We start from the raw sequence: 19356 nt of genomic DNA, 5'->3' as shown, positions 1-19356 counted from the left end.
CCGGAACGGCCCCCTCAATAGAATCGTGTTGTCTTCAGCCGGCGCCATTTTTCAAAATGGCCACCGCAAAATGGCGGCGGCCATAGACAAAAACGATTCGACGCAAGAGGTCGTTCCGGACCCCCGCTGGACTTTTGGCAAGTCTTGTGGGGGTCAGGAGGCCCCCCCAAGCTGGCCAAAATTTTCCTGGGAGTCCAGCGGGGTTCCGGGAGCGATTTCTTGCCGCGAATCGTTTTCGTACGGAAAATGGCGCCGGCAGGAGATCGACTGCAGGAGGTCGTTCAGCGACGGTCCGGAACCCCCGCTGAACGACCTCCTGCAGTCGATCTCCTGCCGGCGCCATTTTCCGTACGAAAACGATTCGCGGCAAGAAATCGCTCCCGGAACCCCGCTGGACTCCCAGGAAAATTTTGGCCAGCTTGGGGGGGCCTCCTGACCCCCACAAGACTTGCCAAAAGTCCAGCGGGGGTCCGGAACGACCTCCTGCGTCGAATCGTTTTTGTCTATGGCTGCCGCCATATTGCGGCGGCCATTTTGAAAAATGGTGCCGGCTGAAGACAACACGATTCTATTGAGGGGGCTGTTCCGGACCGCCGCCGTTCTGGACCACCGCCGGATCCCCAGGTAATTTAAAGCATTGGGGGGGGGGGGGGGGTTCGGGGGGGGGGGGGATTTAATTTAAAGGGTCGGGGGTGGGTTTTAGGGGGTTTTAGTGTGCCGGTTTTCCTGCCCTAACGATTTTTTGACGATTTAAAATATATCGGACGATATTTTAAATCGTCAAAAAACGATTCACATCCCTAGTAAATATACCAAAGTCTGATCATTATAGCAAAAGCGCTCCATCATTATGTCTTGCATCAAGGCTCCCTCCGGATTCCTGCACTCATGAACCCTGAATCTGACCACCCAGGATCACCCTTCAGTGACAATCACAACTCCCTCACTCCTAGTGGCTGGCTTTGCTACATTTCCACCTCAACTGCCTTGGCCATCAAACTGGAGCTCTTCCACATGGCAATGCACAGCACTTGTTTTTCATTATAGAACAGTAAACTTGGGAATGTTTATGGCATGTTAACAATTTTCATAACAGAACAGCATCTAACATGAGCTGTACTACACATAGGCCAGTGTAATAATAATTCAATGTGCCTACACCTTGGAAAGAGATACTTCTTTATTAGGTCAACTTCTGCCCACTTCCTTCTTACCTTCAGGCTCTGGCTAGTTCCTCAGAAGCTGTGCCTGCTGGTTCAGCATGTGAAAGTTGGTCTGCATTGTCAACCCCTCCATGTAGGGCTGCCCTCAACATAAGATGGCATTCCACCCAGCTTTCCGCTGTTTTATATAACCATTAGAAGATAAAGAATTTAACTGTGTACTAGTTTCAGGCACTTTAGATGTGATGCACAGAGTTTCAGGGGCAGAGGCCTCCACATGCAAATATGGGTCCCTGTATTTTCATCACAGACAGTGGCTGGATTCTTTCAGTACTTAGAAAGATACAATCCCTCCCTAAATCTGTACACCATCAAATCAGTTTAACCTCAATCTTAAGACAGAAATTCAGTTACAGATACAAGTTTTCCACCTGTACACCAAGCAGTAAAGTGGACGGCCCAGAGGGTATATCACTTTATTTTATTTCTGCCTTTTCAATGCACAATGCCCAAACCATGACGGCTAGGAAACAGGAAGGACACTTCTACATCCATCGCCTGCTTGCCACTGTCAGAGGCAGGATGCTGGGCTCAGTGGCCCTTTGGTCTGACCCAGTCTGGCAAGGCTTCAGTTCTTACAATGAGACAATATAGGTTAAAAAGGTTTGCCCCTCACACATAGATGAAGTAAGTTTTCCAGAAGTTTAAGACACTGCCTGCTGCATTACATTTAAATAAAAACACACTTACTTTCAATATAGAAAACAGCAAAAAAAAAAAAAAAAAAAAGGAAGCAAAACTAAGACAACACATTCCTTTTATATCAAAACAAGTTTCCAAGGCAACATTATTAAAACAATCCTAGTGACCATCCCCGTAAGAGAGAATCATCTTCAGGCCCAGTCACTGCTTAGCTGCCTTTTTTCTCATCGCCCAGCAGGTTCACTGTGGCTCTCTTGGCTAGAGAAACAAAACAAAACAAAACCAGACATTAAATATGTGGATGACAGCCGGGCGAGGCACATGACACTCACACTGGTGCAGCCCCAGCAGCTGCGCATACAGCACTGGGGTCCGAACAGAAAGGCAGGATGCATTCTCATATTTCAGTAAGGAGAGGAGACAGAAAGCACACACGGCATTGCCTGCATCCCCACCACTGAGATGGAGTGCTTTGTGGCAAGAGCCCTGCCGGACAGCAATGTCCACCGAACACCAGGGCTGCCATCTGCTCTTAAAAATTGCTAAAATCGGACCTGCCTGAAAGGCCTCTAACTTGTCTTTCTAAGCAATTAATTCTGCTAACTGCCACTTTAATTTTTTTCAATCTCCAACTCTGGCTTCTTCTGTCACATTGGGCCATGGACTGGAAGTAACTCATGGTCAAGCCGCAGCCCACGTTTTTCAATTTGAAAAAAGGACTGCACTGCTTTTGTCGCGTTGCTCTAGGCATGCTGCCCTGGGGCAGGGGAAAGAGAGAGAGCCAGCCAAGCCAGTCAGGCAGAGTTACTGCATCTTTGGACACCCCTCCACCCCAGAATCCTATAAGTATCCAGCAACTCATCCGGTGGCAGTATGAATCTATCCCCACTGTCGGGAGCTGCTGCAGGCTGACGTATTTCTTCAGGCAGGAGCCAAGTTCTAGCCAGCAGGAATGGTCAGACATATGCTTTATTGTTCTGTTGAGCCAGCAGATCCCTCACAGACAGGCCAATGCAATATCAGCGCATAAAAAAAACGTGCGTCCAAATTTGAGCGGCCCTAGCGCTCTGCATCGGGCACCCAGGAGAAGTGGCTGTGCGTCTAGAGCAGCCTGGCCAGAGCTCCCTCCCCACCACCAGCAGGGCTTTTCCTGATTGGTCCTTTTTCACCGACATGTGACTGTGAAAGGACCAATCGGCAGGAAGTGAAAGAGTGAATAAATGAATATCAAGTGCCCAACACTTAATATTAATGTATTTACTCCATCACTCACTGGCAGCAGGGGGTTCCAATTCAGCCAGACCTTGGGGATGCTGCTTTTCGTGGTTCCCCCCTACGAGGAACCTTAGAAAGGACTGGGTTTTTTTTTTTTGTTAGCCCTTCAGCGGGACATAATTCTGCTTTCTGTGGTTCCTCCTATTTAGTATTACTAGGATACTAATAGGAGGAATCACAGAAAGCAGGATTTTTGGGGTTTTTTTCGTCAGCCCTTGAGCACCGCAAGCTTTAACGCCTGCTCCAGGGCAGGCATTAAATTTGTAGCACTAAAATGGGTGCTGTGGCCAAGCGACAATTTTTTGCCTGGGGGGGGGGGGGGGGGGGGGGGTAAATAGCTAGTAGCCACATCAACATGAATTTACATGTGATGACCGCTATTAGCCACGTGCTTTTTGGACGCACTAATCCCCTTATCGCATGAGGGGTTTTGGACGCGCGTGCAAGCCGTGCACTATACTGCATCAGCCTGATGGAAGGAAGCACTTCCTGCTGCCCTGGAAAACCTGGATACTTTGAAAGTAGTGACATCTTTATTGGACTGAGAAAAACAAATTTACATACTGATGTGCATTTGCTCTTCTTCAGATGCCATCTGGAGCAGCTTGAGAATATCGTGAAGGCACCCACAAGGCGCAACAGATAATCAATGTACAATGGCATTCATATACTAAATTGTTTCGATAACTCAAAAAAACAAACAAACAAATCAATAAATCACAGCTTCCAAAATACTTATTTTACACACAAGGGAGAAGGATAGCCTCATATTTAGAGTAACTGGCTGAGAACTAGGTTCAAATTCCACTTCCTTCACAGTCACTGCTTGTGACTTTGAATAAATCACTTTGGGCCCAATACAGAAAGCCCAGATAAGTAGGACTTTTCCAGTCACCTAGCAGCCGCTGAATATCCAGTTATAGTCAGCGGCCACCAGATAGCTGGATAGGTCACTTATCTAGCTATCTGAATACCCGTATAAAATATGGGTGGGCAGCACAACCTATCTGGTTAACTTAACCGGATAATTAGCGATATTCGCTCTTATCCGGTTAAGTTATTCAGAAAAGTTATACCAGCTAAGTTATATCCAGCTAAGTAGCAGCTTATACGGGGATATTCAGAGGCATAGCCGTGCCTCTGAATATGTCTTGTAATTTAGCTGGATGGCACATCCGGCTAACAGCCCGATCCAGTAAAGTCCGTGGGAGAGCGGACTAACGCCCGCTCTCCCGGCGCGCGCGATCCAGTATTTAAATTAGGCGACGCGGTGCAAACGAGGAAAAGGAGGCGCTAGGGACACTAGCGCGTCCCTAGCGCCTCCTTTTGGCCTGGAGCGGCGGCTATCAGCGGGTTTGACAGCCACCGCTCAATTTTGCCGGCGTCGGTTCTCGAGCCCGCTGACAGCCACGGGCTCGGAAACTGGATGCCGGCAAAATTGAGCGTCCGGTTTTCGGCCCGACAGCCGCGGGCCAAATTCAAAATTTTTTTTTTTTTTTTTTTTTTTTTTTTACTTTTGGGGACCTCGGACTTAATATCGCTATGATATTAAGTCGGAGGGTGCACAGAAAAGCAGTTTTTACTGCTTTTCTGTGCACTTCCCTGGCGCCGGAAGAAATTAGCGCCGACCTTTGGGCGGCGCTAATTTCTTAGAGTAAAATGTGCGGCTTGGCTGCACATTTTACTTACTGGATCGCTCAGGAATACCTAATAGGGCCATCAACATGCATTTGCATGTTGAGGGCGCTATTAGGTGCCGCGGGTGGGCCGCGTGTTTTCCTCCCCTTACTGAATAAGGGGTAAGGGAAAACACGCGTCCAGAGCAGGGTGACAGTGCGCTCCGACGGAGCACACTTTACTGGATCGACCTGTAAGTTTTTAAACTTTTTTTCTTTTCTTTTAAAATTTAATCTGATACTTTTCCCTTCAAAAGAATCGGTGCTGATTTTTAATCTACAGGCTCTTGCCTGCAATGGGCTTCAACCTGTATCATAAATTTAGCATCCCTACCATTTTATAATTACAAAAAATATTTTTTTATTCTTATTAATTCTTGAAAAATATTTTTAAAAAACCTGAATGTCACTTAGCTTAATGAACTGCTCAAACTAAGATGCTCAAACATAATTCCAACACTGCCAATATTTCGGCATCCACTGATGCCCTCATCAGGGGCCTCCACTCAAGCTTTCGGCAGAAACCGGCTTCCCACGGTTTCTGTGGTATTGATGATTCGAGATTTTGCTCTGTTTTTTTTGTTGTATATCTGGCTAGGTTTCATAGCCTGATAACTTTAAAAATTGGGCCCTAGCTTGTTGGCAGGTATAACTTACCCAAATAACTTATCTGGCTAAGGCTAAATCTCACTACTTAGCTGCATAAGTTATCTGGCTAAGTAGCACCGTCCAGCTCCGCCCACTGCACACCCACTATCAAGCTGGCTAATAGATAACCGGATCAGTGACTTATCCTGGCTATCGAGTATTCAGTGCGCTTTCAGTAACGGGCTCTTTATGTCCTATTGTCTCAGATATCCACTTTGGGGCCCAAGCACTACAAGCGCGCCAAAAATGGGCACTGGTATTGAGGGTCCGTTTCCCCTCCACCTTTCCCGGGCGCATGATTCTATACGATAACGAGGTGTCACTCTAAAAAGGATGCGCTAGGGATCAGTTGTACGTCCCTAGTGTGTCCTTGTCATCGGGTGTCCAAGAGACGTGGCTGGCGCAGGTTAGGAAAACAGCCACTCAATTTACAAGCGTCCATTTTCCTAACCGGCACACAACCACTCGTAAATAGAGCATCCGTTTTCCTAATCTGACCGCCCTTAAGACTTCTTTTTTCCTGATGCTGCTTTCTGTGGTTCCTCCTACTTAGTATCACGACAATATTAAGTAGGAAGAACCACAGATAAGCAGTTTTTGCTTTTTGGTGACGGTTTGGGGCACTTAAAAACTTAACGCCAGCATTTTTGCATGTTAAAACATGCGTGCCGGGGTAATAGGTAATAGCCTTGTCTACATGGCATTTACATGTGATGAGTGCTATTAGCTATGTGCTGGTTTGGACACGCTGAACCCATTAGTACATCAAGAGTTATTCTAGCACGTTCAAAACATGCATCAAGCTGTGCGCTAGGCTGAGCGCACTATATTGCATCAGCCCCGTTCATTGGAAGCTCTTTGGAAAAGAGATCTATTGTACCTGTATGTTACTTCTTGTAAAATACCCTAGTGAAGAGCTGGCAAAAACCTGAGCATCAGATTGCTTCTGAACCTAAAGTTTCACACCTGGCACCTGCTACAGAGATCAGACCTAGTGCTGAGAGGAGGAGCCAGAGCCAGCTTTAGGTGGAAAAGCCACCATCAAATTTGGGTCCAAGTGAGGAGCTGGGTCTGGGTGGAGAACCTGGAGCAGGGGATAGAACCTCAGAGGAGGAGGAGGAGGAAGAGAAGCTGCTGCTCAGGCCTGGAAGCCTCTGCTGGGCTGCAGAAGAAAGGAAGGGGAAAATGTGAAAACAAACAGATTAAAAGAAAAAGAGTACAAAAATAAAGATTTGTTTCCTCTTGCTGGCATCTAAGTTTTCTGAAAATGCTTAAATGCTTCTAATTCCATTCTGGCATATAGTTCTATATAAATACTGAAATATAATTAATTCTTTCTTAAGTTTACTACAGCACTATTAACATGCAGCAGTTCACATTAGCAGAAGTAAAATCCTGCCCCACCTAGATCAAACATGGATTTTGGGCCCTGAACAGCAGTGGATTTTCTAGTGAACAGGAACAGGGAGTGGATTAAGGACCTGTGCCAAGTTAAACAAGGAACCACCATTTGCCTCTGATAGAGTGCTGTACCAGGGAGGCCTGCCTTGGCACAAGGGTTTTGAGCTTTATAGTGACTAACTCCACTATAAGTTAATAGTGAAGTGCTATTTTGTTAGGTTACATGAACTGGAAAGAAGAAGAAAGAGTAAAGCCAGAACTTGAGACAAATTTCATTTGGTCCTACACCACTGATAGGACTATTATAAAGTAAAGATAATAATTTGCACTCCAATATCCCCTAAAAGGCTTGTTAGGTTCACTATGGGTCCCCCTACCTTAGAAGGGAGAAGAAAAGCAAGTTTGCTTACCCGCAGAAGGGCACTCCATTGACACTGGAGGATCAATTAGCCATAACATATGGGTGACGTCATCCGAATGTGCAGACATGGACCCAGCTCTCAGAGTTTAGGAAAGACTTTCCTGAGCATGTGCGGGAGTTCCTGCATGTGCATTCTACTTCATGGCATTGCAAAGAGCAAAAGCGACCTCTTTAGAAGAATGGATGGTTGTAGGAAAAATTCTATCATTGGGCAGACACCGGCTGGTCCCCCACCACAGCTGATAACAATTGTAGGTTCAATGGACACTCCTTAGAGCCACATCTCTAGAACTTTGTCATCATATAAAGTTGTCCCCTGTGCATGGAACATTTACTAGAAGATTATGCATATCCCCTTGAAGCCACTTGCTCATAACCACGTGAGCTGTTGAGTGCCAACGAAGCGGCCAACATCTTGGCCATGACGTCAAAAGCTTTGTAAATGGAACGGATTAGGTGTTTACAACATCCCTTCCTGTCTTCCACTACTTGACAGAAGTCCATCTACTGTTTCTGTTGATTCCTTCAAAAGGTGTTAGCTTTTGCATGCATTGGTGCAAATACTGCACTATGTAATTGCTGGTGAGCTACAATACAGGCACTTGGCACAGACTCCTGGAGGGCATTTTCTCCAAATTCATCCAAAACATTTGGATCCTTCCCAGGAGGCAAGTGGGAGTGATCACAAATGTGATTAGCATGCTTCAATGCTGACACCATCACTACAGAGTGGTGTAGTATTTGAACCACTCCAAATAACCCCAAAGTAGGGGGATGCTTAGATTCTGTACTTCAACTCCAACTTTCAGGCTAGCGAAAGACAAAATATTGGCATCTGCCACATCCTCATCTGCAGGTCCCTTGAGGAGTTTGTGAACCGGGATATACACAAAAGAGTTCACTGGAGGTTGAAGGAACTGAAGAAGCCCAAAGACATCTAACATGGATGACAGCACCTTTGTCAGTTTATCCAAGAGCATGGAGTAGCAGAGATCCTCTGGAGAAGAGGCATGTTGTGGCAAGGAATCCCTACGGAATCTTCTTTCTGCCCCAACCACAGGAGAACACTGAGCCAAAAGCCTCAACCCCCAATGGGAGTGACCAAGGAGATAATCTCCACTGGTCTAAGGGAGAAACGTTTGGTAGGAACTTAGAATGAACTGATCCCACTTCTTCCCCCTTCCAATTTATGAGCGGACTTCCCTGGAGAAGAGCAATTTACTACCTCATGATAAGGATTCACTGCCAACGCTTGGAAGGTCTTTGAGGAGAGATTCATACCAGTGCAGGACACTGGGTGACCCTATAGGTGTGGAAAAATTTCCTCCATTTTGTAAAGGTGAGGTTCTAATCTCCCTCTCCAGCTTTGGGGCTTAAGAAATCAAAGAAATTCTTCAGTAACTCTCACAGGCTAAGAGTCCCTTTGCACCAGAGTTGGAGGAGAGATATCCTATTCAGACACCCAGATTGGTTCATCTTCAGTAAAAGTTGCCAGGAAAGCAACTTAGTGCTCTGGTACCTGCATCTACTATGGAAGTTGCCAGCTCTCAGGTTCTCCATGCCAGCTGCATTGACAAATCCCATCAAATGGTGCATTGGTCCTTGAATGGTCCTTGCAGCATATTCTTCTACACCACAGCACTAGCAGTGGGACTCTTGGGCTTATGTGCTTTGCTTCAACACCATTTACAGTGCTTTAACATGCTACGCCATGTGTGTAGATTGTGCTCTGGCATATGAACTCCGCACCAATGACACAGACAGTGCCCTGGTTGGCCTCACTCAGTGCCATGGTGATCTTCCATGCCATAAAGGATGATGAAACCAGCACAGATGAGGCTATCTCCTGCCTAGGCATCAAGGAGAGGCCCGATGCAGTGAAGCCTACTTCAGCTCTGAGGGAGATGGCCCTGAAAGGGGTCCCTTGCGTTGTTTAGATGCTCTTCTCAGCACCTCGCCCTTCATCACAAGCTTCTGCACCATGTTGAACTCCTGACCTTTGGCAGATCCAGGAACTGGTGCCATAGGAAAGGGGAGCAGGGGCTCTCCCGTGCTGGAGGGAGAGCGAGGAAAGAGTTCCTGTCTCATTTTTCTGCACCAAGTGCCTGATGAAGCCTTGCTCCTCGGCAAGGAGTGGTTCTTCTGCTCAGCCTAGCGCCAAGGCTTCAGGCTTTTACCAGCATCTTCCTTAGGGCCTCCATTTTTCATTGTACCCTAGAGGACAGCCACCCACAGCCGAGCAGTCAGAGAAGTCATGGTCTAGGCCTAGGCATCGATAGCAAATGGCGGATGTATCCACAATGGACATTCGGTGTCCACAGATGCAGGCCTTGATGCTGCTGAGCAAAGACTTTTTGACCTTCGGCTATTGCATACTGGTCTAACTTTTGTTTTGTTAGAACTTAAAAGTTGTGTTTGATAGGCTGCCAAAGCAGCTGCAAAAAACTCTAAAAAAGCAACTAGTCAGTAAAAGAGCACCAAGGCCAAAAACCACCAGATGCAAAAAAGACAAACTGGGACAGGTCTGTGTGGTAGCTTGCACGAAGAAAGGCTGAGGGGCTCACGAGGCAGAATGCACACGCAGCAATTCCTGCACATACTCATAACATTTTTACTCAACTCTGAAAGCTGGGTTTACATTGGCATCATTGGATATCACCACCCACTCATTATGGCTAATTCTTGTCTGCTTGTTGATGGAGAAAGTAAGTTACATTAGAATTTTTTATTTTATCTCCCCTATACATTATCTCTTGCCATTGCCTAACAAAGTAATTATGAGGTCGATATTCAGAAGCCATTTACAGGGATAGACTTTTCAGTTAAGTGACAAAGTGGCAATATTTGAAGCTATATACGGCTAAATTCTAGCCATATAACTTATGCGGCTAATTCTGGTCACACTGTAGAGCTGTTCTAAAGTTAGCTGGATAGGTATATCCAACTAACTTAACTAGATGCTCTGCGGCTGAATATTGAGATAGATAGAGAGATAGATATATAGGTAGATATCCTTCCCTCCTCCCCTGCTGGGGTCCGAGCACTGTGCTTTGAACCACATGATTCAAAGTGCAACATTCAGGCCCCAGCAAGGGAGGAGGGACGACGCACTGGAGCAGCTGCAAGGCCCCATCCTCCTCCACTTGTTTTACGATAGGAGCAGATAACTGAAGGGCGGGGGGGGGGGGGAGCAGGGGGGAAACATTGCACCATCAAACCGCCACCACTGCTTTTTCTCAGGAAGGGAGAGGAACCGCTGAGAGGAGCCATGCGTTGTTCCACTGCCACCAATGCTTCTCTTCTGAGAGAGCTCCCATCTCCCGTGGCAATTTGCCCAAGATTGGCCAACTCCGTGGCAAGGGATGAATTTTGTGGCCCTTACCACAACCTTAGAATCATAGCAGACGAGGGGCCCTGTATATAATTTGCTTTTATCACAATAATTTCTTTGCAATTAAAAAAAAAAAAAAAAAAGTGTCAAGACCTCCAAATAGACGTCTTTTCTAGAGCCAGGCCCAATACTGATAACTTATCCCTGAGCTATTTCCATGTACCTGACATCTGTGGGCAGGCATGTGCAGAGCTAGGAATCAGAGACACAATCTTAAAGCAGTGCTCATCAAGACTTAGTGCCAAAAACAAAGAATAAACAGCAGCTTGAATTCCCCAGAGCATTCCTTGCCACTGGAGAAAACTAATCAACCCTTTGGTGCCCAGAGTCATGCTTTATGTCTGATTTCCCCAATCGCACCCCCATGTTATTGCAGCATTTCCACCCAGCCCCACGACAGACTCCACTGGCTCAGCCATTTACCTTCTTTGGCAAAGGTGTCTGCAGTCTCCCCTGCTTTGTCTTTCAGGTCCTTCACCACGTGGTCTATCTGAGACTCGTGCTTCAAGAAGAAGGGGCGAATGATGCGCCTGTAAATGATCTCTGCACCGTTGGCGGGGTGCGGGGTCATGCACCAGACCAGGAAGCCACACTGCACAGAACCAGAAAAGAGCACGTCAGAAACCAGCGTCACCACAAGGGAAAAAAAAAAATGGAGAAATTACTTACCTGATAATTTCGTTTTCCTTAGTGTAGTCAGATGGACTCAGGACCAATGGGTATAGTGTACTCCTGTTAGTTGGAGACGGATCAGATTTCAATCTGACGTCAGCTCCTAGTACATATACCCCTGCAGGAAGTGTAGCTCTTCAGTATTCTCCTCGAATAGCAATTGTGGATATATGTGTGACTGACTGATTGATTAACTTAATAATATGATTAACTTCAATAACTTCATAATTTGTTAGAACGTTTAAAACATGATTAACTAGATTAACTTGAACTGGTTGATTGACTATAGCTGGAGACTGCCAGTGTACTCAACCGGAAAGCGTCGACACCCAGTAGGGTGGATGAAAACATGGCTTACCCTTGATTCATTGACAAAACCCATGTATAACGGCAGCCAAGGGTGGGATGCTGAGTCCATCTGTCTACACTAAGGAAAACGAAATTATCAGGTAAGTAATTTCTCCATTTCCTAGCGTGTAGCAGATGAACACAGGACCAATGGGATATATAAAAGCTACTCCTGAACTGGGTGGGAGGCTGCCCATGGTCCATTTAGAATTGCCCTTGCAAATGCCGTGTCCTCCTGAGCCTGCACATCCAGACGGTAGAATCTGGAGAAGGTATGGATGGAGGACCACGTTGCCGCCCTGCAGATCTCGGCAGGTGACAACATTCTAGTTTCTGCCCAGGATACCGCCTGGGCTCTGGTAGAATGGGCCTTGACCTCTACAGGTGGGGTTTTCCAGCTTCTACGTAGGCCGCCTTGATGACTTCTTTGATCCAGTGGGCAATGGTTGCCCACGAGACCGCTTCTCCTTGCCTCTTTCCGCTGCGAAGGACGAAAAGGTGGTCCGTCTTTCGTACCGGTTCCGCCATTTCCAGGTATCTGGATAGGAGTCTGCCGATGCTGAGGTGGCGTAGACTACGGGCTTCTTCCGAATTCTTCAAGCTATCCATCATTGGTAGTGAGATGGTTTGTTTAAGGTGGAAGTGTGAGACCACTTTGGGAAGGAATGAGGGCACCGTGCGTAGTTGGATGGATCCTGGGGTGAGTCTGAAGAATGGTTCACGTCAGGACAGTGCTTGTAGTTCCGAGATGTGGCGGGCCGAAGAACACAGTCTTTAAGGTTAAGAGACGGAGGGACAGACCTTGGAGGGGTCCGAAGGCGGATCCCGCTAGGAACTCCAGGACGAGGTTGAGGTTCCATAGAAGTACTGGCCACTTTAGTGGTGGGCGAATGTGTTTGACTCCTTTCAGGAAGCGTGATACATCTGGGTGCGAGGCTATGATGTTGCCCTCGCTCCTGGAGCCGCAGCATGACAATGCTACCACTTGTACCTTGATGGAGTTGAGGGACAGACCCTTCTGTAGTCCACTCTGTAAGAATTCCAGGATCACGGGGACATTGGAGGAGCGTGGCCTGACATTGTGGTCTTCGCACCAGGCCTCAAAAACTCTCCAGATCCTTATGTAAGTTAGAGATGTGGAGAACTTGTGTGCTCGGAGGAGAGTATCTATTACCGCCCCCGAGTATCCGCTCTCTCTCAGGCGGGCCCTCTCAATGGCCAGACCGTAAGAGAGAATTGAGCTGGGTCCTCGTGAAGGATCGGACCTTTTTGTAGTAGGTCTCTGTGTGGGGGCAGGGGTAGTGGATTCCCTGCCAGTAGTCTTCTCATGTCTGCGTACCAGGGTCTTCTTGGCCAATCTGGCGCCACCAGAAGGACTAGACCCCTGTGTCACTGTATGATTGCTCCCAGCAAGGGCCACGGCGGGAAGGCGTATAGCAGGGTCCCCAGTGGCCAGGTCCGTACCAGGGCATCAATCCCCTGAGACTGCAGATCTCGCCTGCGGCTGAAGTATCTGGGTATTTGAGCGTTGGATCTGTTTGCTAGAAGATCCATGTCTGGGGTCCCCCACCGGTTCACTATCATCTGGAAGGCTGTGGACGACAGCTTCCATTCTCCTGGGTTTAGACTTTCCCTGCTGAGGAAGTCTGCCGTGATGTTGTCTTTCCCGGCGATGTGGACGGCGGAGATCTCCTGGAGGTTTGCTTCCGCCCACGTCATCAGGAGGTCTATTTCTACAGACACCTGTTGGCTTCTGGTCCCGCCCTGTCTGTTGATGTAAGCCACAGTCGTGGCGTTGTCTGACATCACCCTGACCGCTTTGTCTCTGAGTCTGTGGGCGAACCGCAGGCAGGCTAGACTGACTGCCCGCGCTTCCAGGCGGTTGATGTTCCATCCCGCCACTTCTGCGTTCCACCGTCCTTGGGCAGTTAACTCTTCGCAGTGGGCTCCCCATCCGTGTAGACTGGCATCTGTGGTGAGCAGGATCCAGGTTGGGGAGGATAGTCTTGATCCCCGGCTCATGTGGCTGGTCTGCAGCCACCACCGTAGCTGGGTACGGATTCTACCCGCGAGTGGTAGGCGTACGGTGTAGTTCTGGGACCGTGGGCTCCACCGCGATAGAAGTGAGCGTTGTAGGGGCCTCATATGGGCTTGCGCCCATGGCACCACTTCCAGTGTGGATGCCATCAGTCAGAGGACATGCTGTGGGACGAGGAACGCTCAAGCAGGGGCTGCAGCCGGTTCCGCAGTTTTGATCTCCTTGTGGGGGTCAAGCTGACCTGGTCTTCCTTGGTGTCGAATCGGACTCCTAGGTATTCCAGCGACTGTGAGGGCTGTAGGGAGCTTTTGTTTGTGTTGACCACCCATCCTAGGCTTTCCAGTAGTGTTATCACTCTGCTGGTCGCTTGGTGTCTTTCCTCTGGTGACTTTGCCCTGATCAGCCAATTGTCTAGGTAAGGGTGAACGAGGATTCCTTCCTTCCTCAGTGTTGCCGCCACCACTACTATTACCTTGGTGAACGTCCAAGGTGCTGTCGCTAACCCGAAGGGTAGTGCCCGGAACTGATAGTGACGATCCAGGACCTTGAAGCGTAGGTAGCGCTGGTGCTCCTGATGAATTGGGATGTGTAAGTAGGCCTCCGAAAGATCCAGGGATGTGAGGAACTCTCCTGGTTGTATTGCGCGTATGATCGTAGGGTTTCCATGCGGAAGCGGGGGATCCTTAGGTGGCGGTTGACAGACTTGAGGTCCAGGAAATGTTTGAATGTACCCTCTTTCTTTGCTACGACGAAGTAGATGGAGTAATGTCCAGTATTCATTTCCAGTGTAGGCACCGGGGTTATGGCCTCGAGGGCCAGAAGTCTGGATAGAGTAGCTTTCACTGCCGCCCTCTTGAGGAGGTTGTGGCAGGGGGATTCCACGAACCTGTCCGGAGGGGTTCGAAGGAAATCCAGGTAGTACCCCTCCCGGATGATGGCTAGGACCCACTTGTCCGAAGTTATCTCGACCCATCTGCGGTAGAATAGGGCTAGCCTGCCCCCTATGGCTTCTTCCCTTGGATGGGTCGGCTGATTCTCATTGTGGGGCGCAGCCGGGGCCTGTCCCCGAGCTGGCTCCTCTCTTGTTGTGCTTGGTCCGAAAGGACTGGTTCCTGCCTGTAGGGCGGGGTGCTTGATAGTTGCTCTTGTAAGGGTTGAAGCTCTGTGAGCTTCTGCCCCTGGCGGACCTGTGGAAGGGACACTGGTTTCTCTTAGTCTTGTCTTCCGGCAGGCGTGGTAATGGGGAGTCGCCCCATTTGTTGGCCAGTTTCTCTAGTTCGCTGCCGAACAGGAGGGATCCTTTGAAGGGCATCCTCGTGAGGCGCATCTTGGAAGAGGCGTCAGCTGACCAACTTCGAAGCCAGAGACGTCTCCTGGCCGCCACTGCTCTAGCTGCTGTGCGCACTAGATCGGAGGCAGCGTCAGTGAGGAATGATACTGCTGGTTCCATGTCTTCTCCTGGAGTGTTGTTCCTGGCTTGTGATAGGCAGGCACGTGTCACCACAGTGCAGCAGGCCGCAATCTGCAGTGACATGGCTGCAACTTCAAATGACTGTTTTAGGATGACTTCCAGGCGCCGGTCATGTGCGTCCTCGAGCGCCGCTCCTCCCTCCACTGGGATGGAAGTGCGCTTGGCGACCGCGCAGTCTATGGCGTCCACTCTAGGGCATGCCAGAAGCTCCTTGGTCGCTGGGTCCAGGGGATACATGGCTGACTAGGCTCATCCCCCTTTGAATGTTGACTCCGGGACATTCCATTCCAGGTCAATTAGCTGTTGTGCCGCCTGTAAGAGAGGAAAATGGTGAGATGTCTGGCGAAGACCCTCCAGCAGGGGGTTCGTTCTAGGTTCCCCCGAGGTGCCTTGGCTCGGGATAGCGAGTTCCATTAGACATTGGGATACGAGGTCCGGGAGCTCGTCCTTTGTGAAGAAGCGTCTCATGGTTCGGTGTGGCTCTGTCCCCGAGGGGAGTTTCCTCTTTTCCAGGGGCTCAACTTCCTCTTCGGAGAAGTCCGTGTCCTCGTAGGTTGGGCTTCTGGGTGGTGGGAGCCTGTGCCTAGGCCTCGAGGGTCTTGGGGCATGAGGGTCCTCCGGTGGAGCATGTGGCTGATCAGCCAGAGGTGCAGTTTGCACCTTGACAAAAGGCATGAATCCCCTTGAATAACTCCACCCAAGATATCGACGCTGTGTCTAAGTTGAGGGGCGCAGGTTCTCTGGGGGTCCCCGTCTGTGGGGGGGGGACACCCACTGGGGCCTGCTAGGTCTGGGGTACCCCCTGAGGAGCTAGCACTGGGCCCTGGATCTCCCAGGGCCTCCTCACAGTGTGTGCACAGGGCATCTGCCTCCTCGTTCTGTGCGGCTCTGATGTGGCATGCAGGACAGAGGCCTTGAGCTTTTATTCCTGTTTCTGGAGGTGCCATGTCTGTGGACGCGTAAGCTCTTCTGTGCTCCAGTGCGCGCAGATATGCGCCTAGCCGTAGATATGTGCCCGGCTTTGTGCGTGCAACTTATGCGCACAAGGATTTTTGTGCGCTTAGCTCGATTTGTGCGCTCCGATCGAACGGTGGGCGGCGCGGCGAATAGGGCCAAGATGGCGACGGCAAGCATGCGGGTAAATATGGCGACCTCCTCAGAGGGTCTCCACGTGGGTAGACCCTTGGAAATGGCCGGGGCCTGGCCCTGCTAGGGCGGATCAACCCGGTGGCACTGGTTCCGTCGGTGACCTGTGCTTCTCCTCGATCCTCGGAGACCGGATTCAAACAGCAGATTTCCACCTTACCTTGTCTTCGGCGCTTCCCGGTTTCGTTCCAGGCGGTCTCCGGCTGCGGGGGGAGAGGGCCAATACCTTCACCGCCGCGCTCGAGGGGTGCACCCGCTGCCTCTCAGCTGCGCCCGAGGATCGAGGGCTAGGTCCTCGCTGCGATTCAGCCGCCGGACCGAGGCTCACCTCCGAGGGACCACGGAAATCACCTCAGGAATCTCAACTGAGGGAGGGACCCGAGGGTATCGCCGCAGGAGAGCAGGGCTCGTCTTCAGGTAGGTTTTCCCCTTTAATTTTGGTTTTCTACTTTGAATTTGTTCAAACGCTGCGAGAGCGTGCAGATAGTCCCTAAGTGCTATGGAGACGGAAAATACTGAAGAGCTGCACTTCCTGCAGGGGTATATGTACTAGGGGCTGACGTCAGATTGAAATCTGATCCGTCTCCAACTGCTAGCAGGTGTACACTATACCCATTGGTCCTGAGTCCATCTGTCTACACACTAGGAAATGACACAGAGCACTTTATTTGTGCTCAAGGTAAACATGAGAAATGAACAGGGGGACCGGTTCTGTTACATTTTATTTTGTAAAATCTGGCCAGTTTCCTCCTTGTGACTTTTTTTTGTTGACAAGAGTGGTGATACACAGAACAGCTGCCCTGGGGAATTCTGGCTCAACTGTCTTAAAGAAAATGCCAAAGGGAAGCATGCATAATGTGGATTTCAATAACGTCTTTCATTCTATCAGGCATTACAGTGTCATACTGCAGAAACACACAGGCAGCCACATCCGGGATCCTGCAAGAACAAGGCGTAGATGATGTAAATTCAAGGGAACAAGTTTCTGCGAGTATGTGTGATGACCTAATCACATTCTGAAATATACTCAGATGGTATGTTCTTTTTATTTACTTCCTGGGATTTCAAGTCCATCTTTCCTCTTAGCACCCAGTTCAACATAAATGATTATTTATTTAATTTATTTAAAATCTTTTCTATACCGTCGTTAAGCAGGCACCATCACAACGGTTCACAACAAGGCACAAAAACTATGTTGCACAAAGTGTCTGGAATTCTAACTCTTAAACAGGTGCCATCAAAAATACTGTAACATTATATCATAATAAGTACTATTTGGTGAGTGTTATAAGTTATGTCTAGTCTAACTCTGCTAAAAGTTTGGTGTTACTTAATTTTAGTTCTTTGTAGCTGAAGATAAAGGAGGGAATTAGAATATAGGAGAGAAGACACACTTTAAGAAGGAAGGAGTGTGTTTGTGTGGGCATTTGCTTGACCGCAACTAACAGTTTCCTGGGTTCTACTCTTGGTTCTCTTTGTGGTATGCTTGCTTAAATAGCCATGTTTTTACATTTTTTCTGAATGTTTTGATGTCTCTTTCCAATCTGATTTCTACCAGCATGGTGTTCCATCGAACACAATAATAAAAATATTATACATTACCTCTTGTCATTAGGTTAAAAATAAATTATTTTTCTGTTTAAATAGTGCATTACACTTGATTATCTACAGGCTTCTGTTCTAGCTTCAAGATCTAACACACCTTTCTAGGTTTTTCAGAATTAAAATATTCTATTGGACCAAGCCCACATGATAAAACAGTGCACTACTGCTATTCCTAATAATTTCTATACCACCACTAAATGTATGCAACACATAAGAGACCCTCCCTGCTCCGTGCGGCTTACAATCCTGTCCAGTCATTTTTGCACCGTCAGGCCATCTATAATTAAAGTGTTACAGTTTACAGCCCCTGGAAAAAACAGTACAATTATCCAGTGGAAACCTGCAGTTTCACCGCATTTACAGTATTTCTCCAGTGGAGGGGTTCCAGTCCTTCCAAGAGGACTATCCAGCCACAGTCCAAGTCAGGAAGCAATTAAGGAATCTGAAAGCAATAAGTACAGGGAGGGCAGCTTTTAACAAGGACTTCTCCTCACTCAGCTTAGCCACCTTTTATAGGTTCCCTCACATTTCGAATACAGCCAGACACTCTGTGTAAAGGAATTGCTTCCAATGGGACGAGGTTAAACCGCTATGTCAGAACCGCAGTGCCATCCTTCAACTCGGCACTCAAGGTTAAACAGATGTTTGTTGAAGCCAAACCAAAGAGATCTAACATAGCCCCCTCTACACTGAAGCCCAAACCCTATTCAGTCAGACTGCGCCAGGTCTGTCCCTCCACTGTCTGGCTCTGTAACCTCATCTTGCAAAATGAACCCACACCATGATAGCCAGTGTAGTGAAGTTACTACTGCAAGACAGCAACAGGAAGGGGTCAAATAATTATGTTTAGTCTCTTGGATCAGTACTGGAGAAATTACTTACCTGATAATTTCGTTTTCTTTAGTGTAGACAGATGGACTCCGGACCAATGGGTACAGTGTACTCCTGATAGCAGTTGGAGACAGATCAGATTTCAATCTGACGTCAGCCCCTAGTATATATACCCCTGCAGGAAGTGCAACTCTTCAGTATTCTCCTCGAAAAGCATTGTGGATATATGTGTGACCGACTAATTTGATTAACTTCATAACTGGGTTAAACTTTATAACTTGATTAACTTGAACTGGAGACCGCCAGTGTACTCAACCGGAAAGTGTCGACACCCGGTAGGGTGGGTGCCCTAGGTGAATGAAAAACATGGCTTACCCTTGAATCATTCGAAATTCCATGCGTAACGGCAGTCAAGGGTGGGATGCTGAGTCCATCTGTTTACAGTAAGGAAAACGAAATTATCAGGTAAGTAATTTCTCCATTCCCAATGTGTAGCAGATGGACTCAGGACCAATGGGATGTATAAAAGCTACTCCTGAACCAGGTGGGAGGCTGCCCGTGACCCACT

At 48.3% G+C, this 19356-nt stretch overlaps 1 protein-coding gene across 1 annotated transcript in view; it reads right to left on the bottom strand.

Moving 5' to 3' along the window:
* Positions 1 to 1625: 1625 nt before the first annotated feature.
* The window catches only part of REEP5 (receptor accessory protein 5), a 66676-nt gene continuing 48945 nt past the window's right edge, over positions 1626 to 19356 (bottom strand). The window contains exons 4-5 of the mRNA XM_029571585.1: positions 11101 to 11269; positions 1626 to 2123 (exon numbers count right to left, since the gene is read on the bottom strand). Of these exons, the coding sequence (XP_029427445.1) occupies positions 2074 to 2123; positions 11101 to 11269 (219 nt within the window). The 3' untranslated portion in view covers positions 1626 to 2073. The remainder of the gene's footprint in view (positions 2124 to 11100; positions 11270 to 19356) is intronic.

This window comes from Rhinatrema bivittatum, chromosome 1 (assembly GCF_901001135.1).
Source record: "Rhinatrema bivittatum chromosome 1, aRhiBiv1.1, whole genome shotgun sequence".
Classification (NCBI taxonomy): domain Eukaryota; kingdom Metazoa; phylum Chordata; class Amphibia; order Gymnophiona; family Rhinatrematidae; genus Rhinatrema; species Rhinatrema bivittatum.
The sequence above is the reverse complement of the archived record's forward strand: the minus strand, read 5'-3'. Positions and strand labels throughout refer to the sequence as shown.